At 39.4% G+C, this 13,235-nt stretch overlaps 1 protein-coding gene across 1 annotated transcript in view; it reads right to left on the reverse strand.

The window, feature by feature from the left end:
* Positions 1 to 13,235, reverse strand: part of CSMD1 (CUB and Sushi multiple domains 1) — a 1,770,408-nt gene that overhangs the window by 479,726 nt on the left and 1,277,447 nt on the right. Inside the window, exon 12 of the mRNA XM_075557189.1 lies at positions 5,836 to 5,948. Within this exon, the coding sequence (XP_075413304.1) occupies positions 5,836 to 5,948 (113 nt within the window). The remainder of the gene's footprint in view (positions 1 to 5,835; positions 5,949 to 13,235) is intronic.

Below are 13,235 nucleotides of genomic sequence, written 5' to 3' on the forward strand. Positions count from 1 at the left end.
TGTTACTGGAGTCCCAGTTCATGGTGCATGGGTTTGATTGTTTTGATAAAGGTGCTTATACCTAATTCTGAGACCAGTGGATGATTGCTCGCATCTTGATTTCAATGACACAGTGATCTTAGTCTGATCTGGGTGTCTTCAACAAACCCTACCAAACAGTGGGATCTACCGGGCCAGTATATCGAAGGGGATATAGTGTCTCAGTATATCTAAGGAAATATAGTGGGCCAGTTAAATTCATGGCAGAGAAATTGCCTCATAATATTGTGAGATTCCAAAGAGATAATATTGATAGGTTTTCTCAAGGAATATAGGAAAAGCATCATTTTCATGAAAAGTTTTGGGAAAATTTGGAAACTGCACTGGTGGGTGAAAGATTCACACTCTGAGAATAATGTTAGCCTCACTTTTCTTCCTATTGTAAACCTCATGCTCCGTGTCTTAATAAGGTTGAAGTTAATTTACTACAATATGCCCTGTTGGGAAGTTTTTTAGTATTTCACTGAGGCTTTCTGATTCAACCAAAGGCAGTAGCAAGTATAGGTCATGTGGAAAATATTATACTTCTACCATGCTTTCTTGAATAACTATATAGTCAAATAGAAGTTCCATTAAAGGTCAGATCCAAAAGTCCAAATGCCAGGAAGTAATCTGTAATTATCCCTGAATTCTGGCCCTAACCTTTGAGTAGGATGCAAATATCATAACATTTCATATTAAAGAGAGTTGTGAAGTTCCCTCTCTACACCTGTGTTTCCAGCATGAAATCATCTATTTATACTTAATAGATAAGGATATCGACAAGTCTTCTCATCATCATAAAACATTTTTTCTTCTACAAAATGTTGCTGTGAGCTGGGTGGTTTACAGTACTTGCCTCATGGGATTGAGGACTTCTGATGAGCGTCGTGTCCTCCAAACTTGTCCAGGCCCTGATGTGTTGGTCAGTTTCCTAACTGTTCTCCAACGCATCAGAGTCCATTGTGTGCATGTACCCACATTTATGTATCCATTCTTCCGGAGATGGTCCTTTCAATTGTGTACATCTTTATGCAAACGTGGATAGTGGTGCGATAGGCATGGGTGTACCTGTTAGTGTACATGTTTTTTTCATTATGCATTTGGAGTCTACATCAAATCGGAGGTTTCTGGGTCATGAAGTCTTTCTGTTGCAGTGTGTTCCAGGACGTGGCATGCTTTCTTTCAAGGAGCTGCCACATTCGGGATGTACTGGGAGTGCAGCAAGCTCTCCATATCTTCTGTACTCTTCTCATTTTCCATGACAAATTTTGCCATGGATTATATTACATATAAATCATTTCTTTTTAAAATTACATCCCCTAGAGTAAAGCAATCTAAATGGTGGAAAATTGTGTTTTTTTATGATTTACATTTTGGGGCACTTAAAAGAAATTGGCCAACATATGACCATTTTGTTGTCCTGAGAGCAAAATAAGGGCCCTTGGTGGTGCTGTAGTTAGACACCAGGGGTTCACCACAAGGTAAGGGGACTACATTTATCTGACAATCAGATAAAGGGTTACAGGCTAGAAAACAAGACATAGGTCAGTATGAGTATTCAAGAAGGTATACCCCCCAAAATGGAGGGTATTTTTTTCAAAGCTCTGTATTTAATTTTTTTTTCCTGAACAACCTTAACACTTTCAAAGTACTCTTCATTACACTTAATACACTTGTCAAATTTGTGATTCCATTCTTGGAAACATTTTCCACACTCATCTGTTTGGATGACTGACAGCAAGCACCTTCCTCGTTTTTGTCTCCGCCTCTTCTATGCCATCAAATCACTGTGCTCTTCATTCACGAATCAAAAAGGAAGTCACACAGAGTCAGGACAGGTGAGGAAGGTGCATGGGGCCAGAGGGGCATGCTGCTTTTTGCCAAAAACTGGCACACTGAGAAGGCTGCGTGAGCAGGTACATGTCTTGGTGACAAAACCAGTCTCTCTCTACTACAAACCAGGCTTTTTTTGTCTCACACTGTTATGCAATCTTTCCAGAACCTCTAATAGCCTCTTGATTAACTGTCTGACCTGGTGGAATGACCTCCAAATGAACTAACTCCCTCACAACAACAACAACAAAAAACAAATGAACATAGTCTGGATCTTTGATTTCACTTGACAAGCTTCTTTTGGGAAAGGTGACACTGGCTTGATTGATGTTTGCTCTTGGGGTCATTAGAATAGCACCATGCCTCATCACCAGTAATGACCTTGGAAACGGAGTCTAGGTCAATTCAGGGCTATTCTTTCAAAACAAGGCATGTTTCCAGCAGAAGCTCTTTTTGCGAGTGATACAGAACCTGAGGCACACATTTCACAGCAACCTTTCTCAGTCCCAAATCTTCCATTAAAATGTTTTGAACGGAGCTCTAAGATATACCAGAAGCTTCGCCAAGTCTTCAGTGGTCTGTTGTCAATCATCAACAAGCAAGTGCATGGCTTTTGTCAACATTTTCATTCCTTCGGGAAGTTGAGAGTCCAGAATGAGGTTGGCTATCAATCAACATTTCACACTTTTGAACTGCGAAAATCCCTCGCGCACTTGAATTCTTCCCATCGTGCTGTCCTCTAAGCGGTGTCCAACATCACAACAGTTTCTGCGGCATTTCCCCAAGCAGCAAACACAATTTCCCAGCTGCAGCCAGTTCTCTTCAACCAGCCAGTAAAAAAGACAAAGAGAGAGATTCGAGCAAAACTGTTCTCACAGAAAACTTCGCTGTGACCAGAAAGAACCTTCCCAGCTGAAACCACTTGGTGTACTAACTCAGAGCGAGTTGCTCAATGTTCACCTAGTGGGAAAAATGCACACTATGAAAGTTCTGCCAAGTGGAACTTTTTCCTGCTTTTTGGGGGGTGGGTGGGGGTGGGAGGGAATGCCTCCACATAAAGTGACTCAATAGTAGTGTGTTTGGGTTTGGAGAATCACACTCGTGTGAACATTCTCTTACATTATGCTATATTCAAGTTTTCCCCTATATCTTGCTTCCCTGTTACTTGCTAGGACATAAAATCCAGTGGTTTTGAGTTGGCTATGACTCCCAGTGCCTCCGGGTACAACAAAGCAAACCCTACGTGGTCATACACCACTCTCATAATTGTTACATGTGAGCCCAGTGTTGCAGCCGCTGTAGCAATCCATTTAATTGAGAATCTTTCTCTTTTTTCATTGAGCCCCTATTCTAACAAGCAGTATGTCCTTCTCCGAGGACTTGTCTCTTCTAGTGACGTGGCCAAAGTACTTGAGAACTCTTACCATCCTCACTTCAGAGACATACATCCGTTGAACTTCTTCCAGGAATTTTAGTGGCGTTGTTCTCCTGTCCACTAATAATACTTTCCAGATCCTCCATCAGTTCAAGACAAAAACAAAAACATAGTGCCATGGACTCAGTGCCAATGCATGGTGACCCTAGAGGAAAGGGTAGAACTGCCCCTTTTGGGTTGGTGAGACTGTAACTGTTTACAGGAATAGACAGTCCAGTCTTTCTTGCTTACAGCCTCATGGTTTCCCACTAGAGACCTTCAGCTCACAGCCCAACACATCACCACGTCCCCTGGGCTCCTTCTTCACCAGTCGCACAATGAAAATGCATCAATTCTTCACATATGTAGTCATTACAAGTACAAATATCATGGCAGGTCAAGTGTACTTTGTCCTCAAAGTGATATCTTTGCTGCTTAACACTTGTGATATGTCTTGTGCTATTGATTTACCCAAAGCAATACTTCATTTGTTTTTTTCACTGCTGCTTCCAAAAACATTGAGCGTAGATCCAAGTAAAATGAAGTCACAGTAACTTCAAACTTTCTTCTATTTATCATAATCATTTCTATTGCTTTTGTTGTTAGAATTTTTGCTTTTATTCCCCCATCATGTTGTAATCCATATTTACTGCCATGTTTTTTTTATATTTATCAGTAAATATTTCAAGTCCTCTGCTTTCAGCAAGCTAGATTTAGTCATTAGTCATTTGCATTTCATAGGTTGCTAATGAGTCTTTCTCCAATCCTGATGATTCATTCTTCATCTAATGCAAAATGTTGGATTCTCAGTTCATAGTGTGAACAACTCTGGTGAAAGGGTACAAATGATATGTTTTCTATTTTAAATCATGCGGTATTTTCTAGTGCTTTTGAATGATTGAAGCTTTATATATGTGTTAGTTCTTTTAAAACATAATGGAATAGTCTGAAATTCCCATTTTTCCCATTGGTTGTAATGGTATTCGTGGTTTTAGTTCATACATTGAATGCTTGACTTGGACTATAAAAAACAAATAAACACCTTTTGAAATTCTCTGATTTCCATCAAGGGCCATATGTGTTATCAAATATATTCCTTGTCCTAAATAACTGGAATTAGGCTTTAATAGCTGCTGACAACCTTCAGAATAGAGGTATAAAATTTAGAGTTTTGTGTAATAAAACTTTGAATACTTTAAAGTGCCAGGATCCTTGTTCATTTAGTTATTTGGTTATTTGGGGGTATATGCAAGCACAGATATTTATCTTTTAGGAGAAACAGAGAGGGAAATCTGTTTTTATGTTTTTAAGAATGTTGTTATTTTTAATTAATTTTGAGTCAATTTTCACTCACAGAGTCCCTCGGTGGTGTGGATGGTTAGGAGCTGGACAGTAGTCAGAATACTGGGAATTGAATTCTCCAGAGATTCCTTGGGAGACTGGTGATCTACGTCCAGGTGGGTCAGCGCCTTTACAATGAAATAGAAGTTCTACTCTGCCCACGGAAGGTCACCATGAATTTTAAACCAATCTATCAATATAAATTTTCATGTGAAGCTTAGAGAGTGTGGGGGTATATAGTAGAGAACATCATTAGTTTCCCAAAGGAAGCCTGGGATATGTGAAGAAAGGTAGGGTTGAGCCAAGGCTGGAAATCCAGAAGCACCCTCGAATCAGGTTCTATCGTCCACATATTTGTAAGTCAACAACAGAATGAACAACAGAATATCGAGGTGTACCTTGAAAAGACCCACAAGTATAAATACGTGATATTATTCTTTTGCTCTTACTTAAGTTTTTTTCCCTTAGTAAAAATAGTTTTTAAAATGATCAATTAGACACTACCATCAAAAGATACCTTCCTCCTATGAGACTCTTAGATGAAACAATATTGTGTTACACTTCTTAAAAATGCAGACAGTCAACCTGAAGTCCTGGGTTATAATTTTTGTCATGCTGGCAAACCATCCATCATACGCAATCACATCTCAAAGATGAAGCCAACTTCTCTGAAGGTTCATTTCCTTTTTGGTAATTATATTTCATTACTCTAGAAATAAGAATGTTTTTCCTAGACAAACACTTTAATGGCTATTTTTTTAACTATATATATATTTGTGTATGTTCCATGATGAAAATAAGTTTCTCACCCAAATAAGTTATCATTTAATTGAATCAAGTCATATGAATGCTTTCTTTAAAATAGACATAATCTTAACTACTTATTATAATCATAACCACTAACTTGAGTGGTAAGCATGACGACCATCTGTCAGTAGGAAATAAAGTACCATGATCTACAAGAAGGCACACATTTCATTGCTCACATTTTAAAATAAGTGCCAATCTTTATAACTCTCATTATGGAAAATCACACTTTCAGGAAGTTAAAATTTTCATTCATGAATAGAACAATAAGCAGAGTATAATACAGGGATTTGAAAATTGCTATTCCCAACTTAAAATCATTGTACTTATTATTGATTGTATGCATATTTAAAACATACAGAATTATATCCAGCCTCTATAGGAATGTAGCTGCCAATATCAGTGTGTTCCAGTCCTACCTTGGTAAACAGCTTTAAATCCAGGTGAGCCAATGCTGTCATCAGATTGTAGATGTAACCACATCTGGTTGCTCATACTCACAATAAGATCAGGAACACTGGATCCAGTCAGTCTGAAGAGATGAGAAATGTTAAAATCATTACTCAAAGCAAAAAGTAGGTCAATCTTAACTTGACAGTGCTCTAGAAGTTAGATTCTAATTAAGGAACTGTTATAAATATAACAGTGAAGCTAAGAGCCATTATATCTGTGTAATTTTAACAGAGCAACCTCACCTTGGTGTTAGTAGCAAGGCTTTCTGTCAAAATTCTGGAACCACTTGTAGTCCGTGTTAACATTCAAACATAAAACTTGTCCATTGACAGAAATGATTATATTCAATGATTGTGACTGTGTCTCTTTTAGTTGGAAAATCAATTCAGGGAAACCAACCATCTTTGCTGGCCCGACCCTTCTGGGCTTCCAGGAGAGTAGACATTCAGGGTGCAAAGCATCTCGCAGCTAAACTGTGGCTCTAGTTCATTAGCATAATGGTCAGTCTTTAGTCTGTATGTGCCATATTACCTGTACTTCAACATCTGTGTTAAAATATATTTAACCATGCATTAAGAGAAGACTACAAAAGAATAGCCTGCTTAATTTAAATAGGCTTGGCAATCATTTATTAAATGGAAATTCCCCTCTCTATGTTAGTGTCCAGGTCACACCAATGGAAGTTTCAATTTTCAATGAAGCAGTGTCTATCAACAAAACAGTTACATCATGGCTCCTGTCAGCTGGTGAAAAGAAACAGTAAATCCACTGATAGAACTCAACATACTGACAGACAGCCTGTTGAAATAGAAAAACTGTGAGAAGAAAAAAGGAATCAATTCAACCAAAACAAATGTCTCTAATCAATAGGAAACTTTGCTTTCAGCAAGTAGTTTCAGGAAAATAAGCACATGATTTGCTCCAGCAGTCATATAATTTGTCTATCAACCTAGTATTGTCTCCTTAGGCAACAGAGAATATCACACTCACTATAGGAAGATCAACAACAGTTATTATATATGAAGTAAGTTACACACAAATTGAAAAAAGAAAGTGTTTCAGAGAGTGATGTTCATTATCTATATATGTATACTTTCTAAAGATCTGTCTCTGCAATGTTTTTATTTTTAATTTGTATTTTTCAGTTAAACATTTTATTATTAGAACTTATTAAAATGTAATAGATCGAAAAACATGAGCATTATAAAAGTCTAGCATCCTGGGTTTCTACAAAGTGACTATGCCTGTGAACTGCTCTATAGATAAGCACATAGAAGATCAGAATGCCAGTACCCCAGGAGCCTCTCGTGCCAGCTTCAAGTCATTACCTCTTCTCCACTTCCATTTTATCACACATAGATTAGTTTGTGTTTTTTCCTCTAATGTCACAGTAATTAAATGATCAAGCTCACTCACTGACATCAAATTGATCTTCTGTCATAGCAATGTGCAGTGGCTACGATTTGGACTGCTAACCCTCAACTTCCACAGTTCAAGAGCATCAGCAGCTCCGTGAGAGAAAGAGGAGGCTTTCTAGTCTCATAGAGTTACGGTCTCAGAAACCCACAGGGGCAGTTCTATGCTATCCTCGAGGGTCAGTATGGCTTCGAAATAAAATTATATCGTCCATAATTCTTGTTCTAGAATACATTAAGGAAATTTGCCTGTGCTTATAGTTGTGTAAAAATGGCATGTAGTGGTGGTTTCTGACTTTCTTTGACTTCAGCAGGGGGAGAGAATCAAAACCACCAACCTCATCCGTCAAAGGCTGGTTTCTGTGAGGTGGAGGTAAGATGTGCTTCCGCCCTACAAACTTTGTACCATTTCTGACCCTACTCATTCCTCCAACAGCACGCTACCTCATCTCTACTGGGATCACTAATGTGCCGAACACACAGAATTCACAGAGTTTATTAGGATATAAAAAAAAACCTACAATTCAGGCTTAGGAACATCGAGGATACATTTTTTTGTTATTGTTGTTTTTAAATCACTAAAGTTTCTTTACAGCCCTGCCCTCTAGGCTTTGAACTTTTAGGCCCTTCGATTCAGTGATTGGGTGAACGTATGCAAATAAGTTTCAGATCTCTCTAACTTGGGAATTGGTCAATTTGGCCATTTTTCTGGGTATAAAAGTGACCCATTTCAGAAGCAGGAACAGGGAATTCCATGACCAAGAAGGAAAAAGAGCCACCCATAGAGTGTGTGCCAGAACCCTGCCTAACGTGGGAGAGTAGCCAGTGGCAGCCTAGCCACAGCACAGAGAACATGTTTTCCCAGTGGTTATTTTGATAAAATAGAGTGCTTAGTTATGGATTTCCTCAAGGACTTTACAGCTTTCACTTACCTAGCGTATGTTGATAATCATGTTATCAACTTGAGATTTGTTCTTTGAAAGAAAATATTTATTACTTTTCTGTATTTTCCTTGTCCTATTTTTTAAAAAAACTATTTTATTATTTCATTTAATCATTTTATTAGGGACTCATACAACTCTTGTCACGGTCCATACATACATCAATTGTGTAAAAAGCACATTTGTGCATTCATTGCCCTCATCATTCTCAAAACATTTGCTCTCCACTTAAACCCCTGGCATCAGCTCCTCCTTTTTCCCCCTCCCTCCCTGCTTCCCCCACCCTCATGAGTCCTTGATAAATTTATAAATTATTATATTGTTATATCTTGCCCTATCCGACATCTCCCTTCACCCACCTTTCTGTTGTCTGTCCCCCAGGGAGGAGGTCACATGCAGATCCTTGTAATCGGTTCCCTCTTTCCAACCCACTCACCTTCTACTCTCCCAGTATCGCCACTCACAACACTGGTCCTGAAGGGATCACCCGCCCTGGATTCCCTGTGTTTCCAGTTCCTATTTGTACCTGTGTACATCCTCTGGTCTAGCCAGACTTGTTAGGTAGAATTGGGATCGTGATAATAGGGGGGTGGGGGGTGGCGTTTAGGACGAGAGGAAAGTAGTATGTTTCATTGTTGCTACATCGATGCATTACAGCATGCTGCTGTTGTTGGAGGCACTGTCCAGTCAACTCGGACTCACAGTAACTAACTGTGTGTAATAGCGTGAGACCCTGCCTGGTACTGAGCCACTCTCACTGTTGTTCTTAAGTTTGCACCCACTGTTGCAGCCACTACGTCAATACATCTAAAGGGCCTACTTCTTTTTCACGGTCCCTCTACTTTACCAAGCATGGTGTCTTCTCCAGGCACTGATCTTTTCTAATAACACGCTCAAAGTAGGTGAGGCATATACTGTTTACATGTGAGTTGAATTTTATATTTACTCAGACTGCTGTGTTGGCTGAGTTTCTAGAGAAGCACAATTAGTTATACTTTATGTACACAGAGTAATAAAGTTCTATCCAGAAACTGGTTCCCACAGTGGTAGAAACGAGTAAACCTAGTATGCTTCAAGTTTGTGGGTTAGATGTTTAGCTGGAGGGGTTTTTTGTTTGTTTGTTTTTTGCTGTCTGTACTTGAGTAGTGGACTTTGATGCAGCCCTGTATACATATTTGTTCACAGTATACATTTAATGGTGGTCCAGTATTTTCTTGACTTATGTAGCTGTCAGAACAGACAAACCAGGACAAAAGAAGGCAAATGAGCAAGATATGACTGTTGGATGCGCAGGCAGAGGGCTCCCAGGGTAAGTAGGCAATATGGGTGGTCATTGGTTCAAGCCCAAAGTACCAGAAGTTGGGGAACCAGATGAAGGCTCCAGAACAGAGAGAAGCAAGCTTGCTTACCCACAGCCTCAACTGATGTGTGAAGCAGGCCCATACCGGGGAAAATATCAGTAGAGCTCTGACAACACTGGGAGCCCTGTGGGGCCGCTCTTCTCGGTCCTACAGGGCACTCTGAATTGGAATCAACTGCACAGCTGGAGGGAAGTGTGTATACACACACACACACACACACACATACACACACACACACACACACACTTGGTTTGGTTTTGTAATCCTGTCTAATTTATATTATAATCTCAGGAGTTAAAGATTTGCTTTAAAAATTATTACAAAATCAATCCAATGATTATCTCCAATGAGACTTAAGGGCTTTATTTGTTTTGGGGGATCCTGGGTGTTCATTTTCTCTCTCGTCTAGTGTTTCGTCGTTGTCTTTTCTTTGTCCCTATTCGCCTGGGATTACTGTTTCTGAAGAGAAGATGGGTTTTATTCATAGCCATTATAAGTAGCTATTATTTATTCTGGAAAAATGTTGTGAATCTTGAAGTTTGAAATTGAACTTGCACATTCAATTTCCAGTCAGCAAATCGTAGTCAAATTGTTCCTGACAGTGGTGGCAGTCCTAGCAATGAGCCATCATTCCTTCTTTCTTTCCGGGTTTCCTTGTCTCTTTTTCTCCAGTTCCTCTGTCCCTCCCTGCATGCTATGGTTCCGAGTAAATTCCGCCTGCGGGGGGCAGTATTGGTCTGGTCGTAGAGTTAACTGTTCTTAGGGCACATTCTGCATATCTTTGTTCATAGTTTTATCTATTAGTATTTGATTGATGGTCTCTGGGCATACCTTGAGTTTCAAGTTATAAAAGTTTCTGAGGTGACAGTCTGTGGCGTGCTCCCATTGTCTCTGAGACCAGTAAGTAAGGTCTTCTTTGGTCACCTTGGTTGGACATTTTCACTCTCTCTATGGGGGACTCTATTTGGGTCCTACCCCAAGTGGCACAGAGTGGGGGTGGCAACATCCAGCTTTTCTGGTCTCAAGTTAGAGAAGCCCATGATTCACTAATTGTATATTTCAATTATTATTATTTTTTAATCACAACTTTATAAAATCCCAGCAACTACTCATTGACTAGAACAATGGTTCTCAACTTTCCTAATGCTGTGACACTTTATATAGTTCCTCATGTAGTGATGACCCCCAAATATAAAATTATTTTCATTGCTACTTCATAACTGTCATTTTGCTACTGTTATGAATCATCATGTAAATGTCTTATATGCAGGATGTATTTTCATTGTTATACATTGAACATAATTAAAACATAGTTATTAATCACAGCATGATATGTAATTATATATTGTGAAATATCTATTTCTAATGACAAATAAATGATATTTTGTCTTGAAGTGTGGTATAGCATGGGTAACAGTCTTCACTTCGGGTACTCATATGTGAGTGTATCTGCATGTGGGCAGACATGCCTGGAGATGGATAGAGGAGCAGTGTCTTGATTCCTACGACCATCGGAAATATGTGTTTTTCAATGGTCTTAGGTGACCCCTGTGAAAGGGTTGTTCAATGCCCATAGGGATCACAACCCACAGGTTGAGAATCACTGGACTAGACTTTAGAGCATTATGCTTATGAATTGTGTATTGTCGATTTACCTAGATGTTTCAGGTTCGGTCTCAGTGTCTAATAAGTTTATAGGTGCCCCCTATGCAGCATTACAAATTTGTATGTAGAAATATTTTTAAAATGTACATTGTCATGTAGTCAATACTGACTCATAGTGACCATAGGTAGAATGTACGAGGCTTTGTAAAATTTTATGGGAGCAGACAGCCTCATTTTTCTCTATAAAAATAGAACCATCAACCTCAAAGTTAGTAATCCAGTTAAGTTTACTTGACTGTGCTACCAGGACTTCCCTAAGTATCCACAATCATATTTCCATATGTACTATTTTCCTTATCTATAATTCGTTTTACATACTTTGGACATGTTAATAGGCACGATCAGTCTCTGGAGAAGGACAGCATGGCTTGTAAAGTAGTGGGCCAATGAACAAGAGGAAGGTCCTTGTGATAGTTCCATTATTTCATGTCAACTTGATAAATAAGTGTCGAGATGGAGTCTAGCCTCTTGATCAGGTCACAGCCTGATGAGGCCTCCTTGTGGGCGTGGCCTTCTCATGAGGATTCTGGGAAGTTCCTCTCCTTCACCCTGGAGGCAGGCCATATACTCTCTCTCTCTGCCTTACCTCCTGTGGACAAGCCATGTGGAGCCACGCTGAGACCTCAACAAGCCATGTAGTGGAGTCCTGCGCATCCCTGTGATGTTTCTACTGAAGCCCCAAGACTTTTCACCCACTGACCTTTGATCTTCCTGCATCTCAATCATTGCATGTAGCTGCATGAGACTGAAGAGATATTTATAGACTAGTATTGGATTTATGGACCTGTTTTTTACTAGGCTGGCATGTTTTCTTGGTATTCAATTTTTCCTTGATATAAAGCTCTTTCTTACATATATATGAGTGTTCTTGAATTGGTTTCTCCAGTCAACCTGGTGTAACACAGTCCTCCAAGAGATGGACTGGACACAGTGGCTGCAATAAGGGCTCATGCAGAATAACAATTGTGAGGAGAGTGCAGGATGGTCAGTGTTTCATTCTGTTGTACATAAGAATAAATGGGTGGCACCTAGCAACAGCAATAGGTATACATATTTACCTGTGTGTCTTATATGTAGTCACTTATGATATCACAATTTAAATGCACAGTTTTGGATAGGAGAAGAAGAAAATGATCTTTGTTGCTGTTATTTTCCATCAAGTGGGTCATGGCTCACGGCAACTGCATTTACAACAGAATGAAACACTGTCTGGCTGGCCAGGCAGCTCTTGCTATGTGTATCTCATCGCTCCAGACACTAGGTCAAGACATCTCATGGAATGTCTTCCTCTTTTTCACTGTCCTTATGCTGCACTAAACACAATGCCAGGGACTAGTCCCTCCTTAAAATATATCTAAATGATGTGAAACAATGTCTTGCTAATTTCCTTTTTAAGAAGCCTTTCAGATGGACTTCTGAGATAGAGTTTTTTTTTTTTTGTTATTCTGGTACTTTCAATATTATTTGCCAACACTGTAATTGAAATGGTTGATGGTTCTTTCTTCCCTATTCACTTTCCCACTTTTAAAAATGATTTTATTGGGGGCCCATACAACTCTTATCATAATCCATACATCCATCCATTGTGTGAAGCACATTTGTACATTTGTTGCCATCATCATTCCAAAACATTTGCTTTCTACTTGAGCCCATGATATTATCTCCTCATTTTCCCCCTAGCTCCCTACTGCCCCCCTCCCTTACGAACCCTTGATAATTTATAAATTATTATCATTTTGTCATATCTTACACTGTCCAATGCCTCCCTCCCTTCACCTACTTTTCTGTTGTCCATTCCCCAGGGAGGAGGTTATATGTAGATCCTTGTAAGCAGTTCCCCCTTTCTACCCCACCTTCCCTCCACCCTCCTGATATTGCTACTCTGACCTGAAGGGATCATCTGTCATGGACTCCATCTGTTACCAGTTCCTATATGTACCAGTGTACATCCTCGGGTCCAGCCAGATTTGTAAGGTAGAATTGG

This window comes from Tenrec ecaudatus, chromosome 8 (genome assembly GCF_050624435.1).
Source record: "Tenrec ecaudatus isolate mTenEca1 chromosome 8, mTenEca1.hap1, whole genome shotgun sequence".
Classification (NCBI taxonomy): domain Eukaryota; kingdom Metazoa; phylum Chordata; class Mammalia; order Afrosoricida; family Tenrecidae; genus Tenrec; species Tenrec ecaudatus.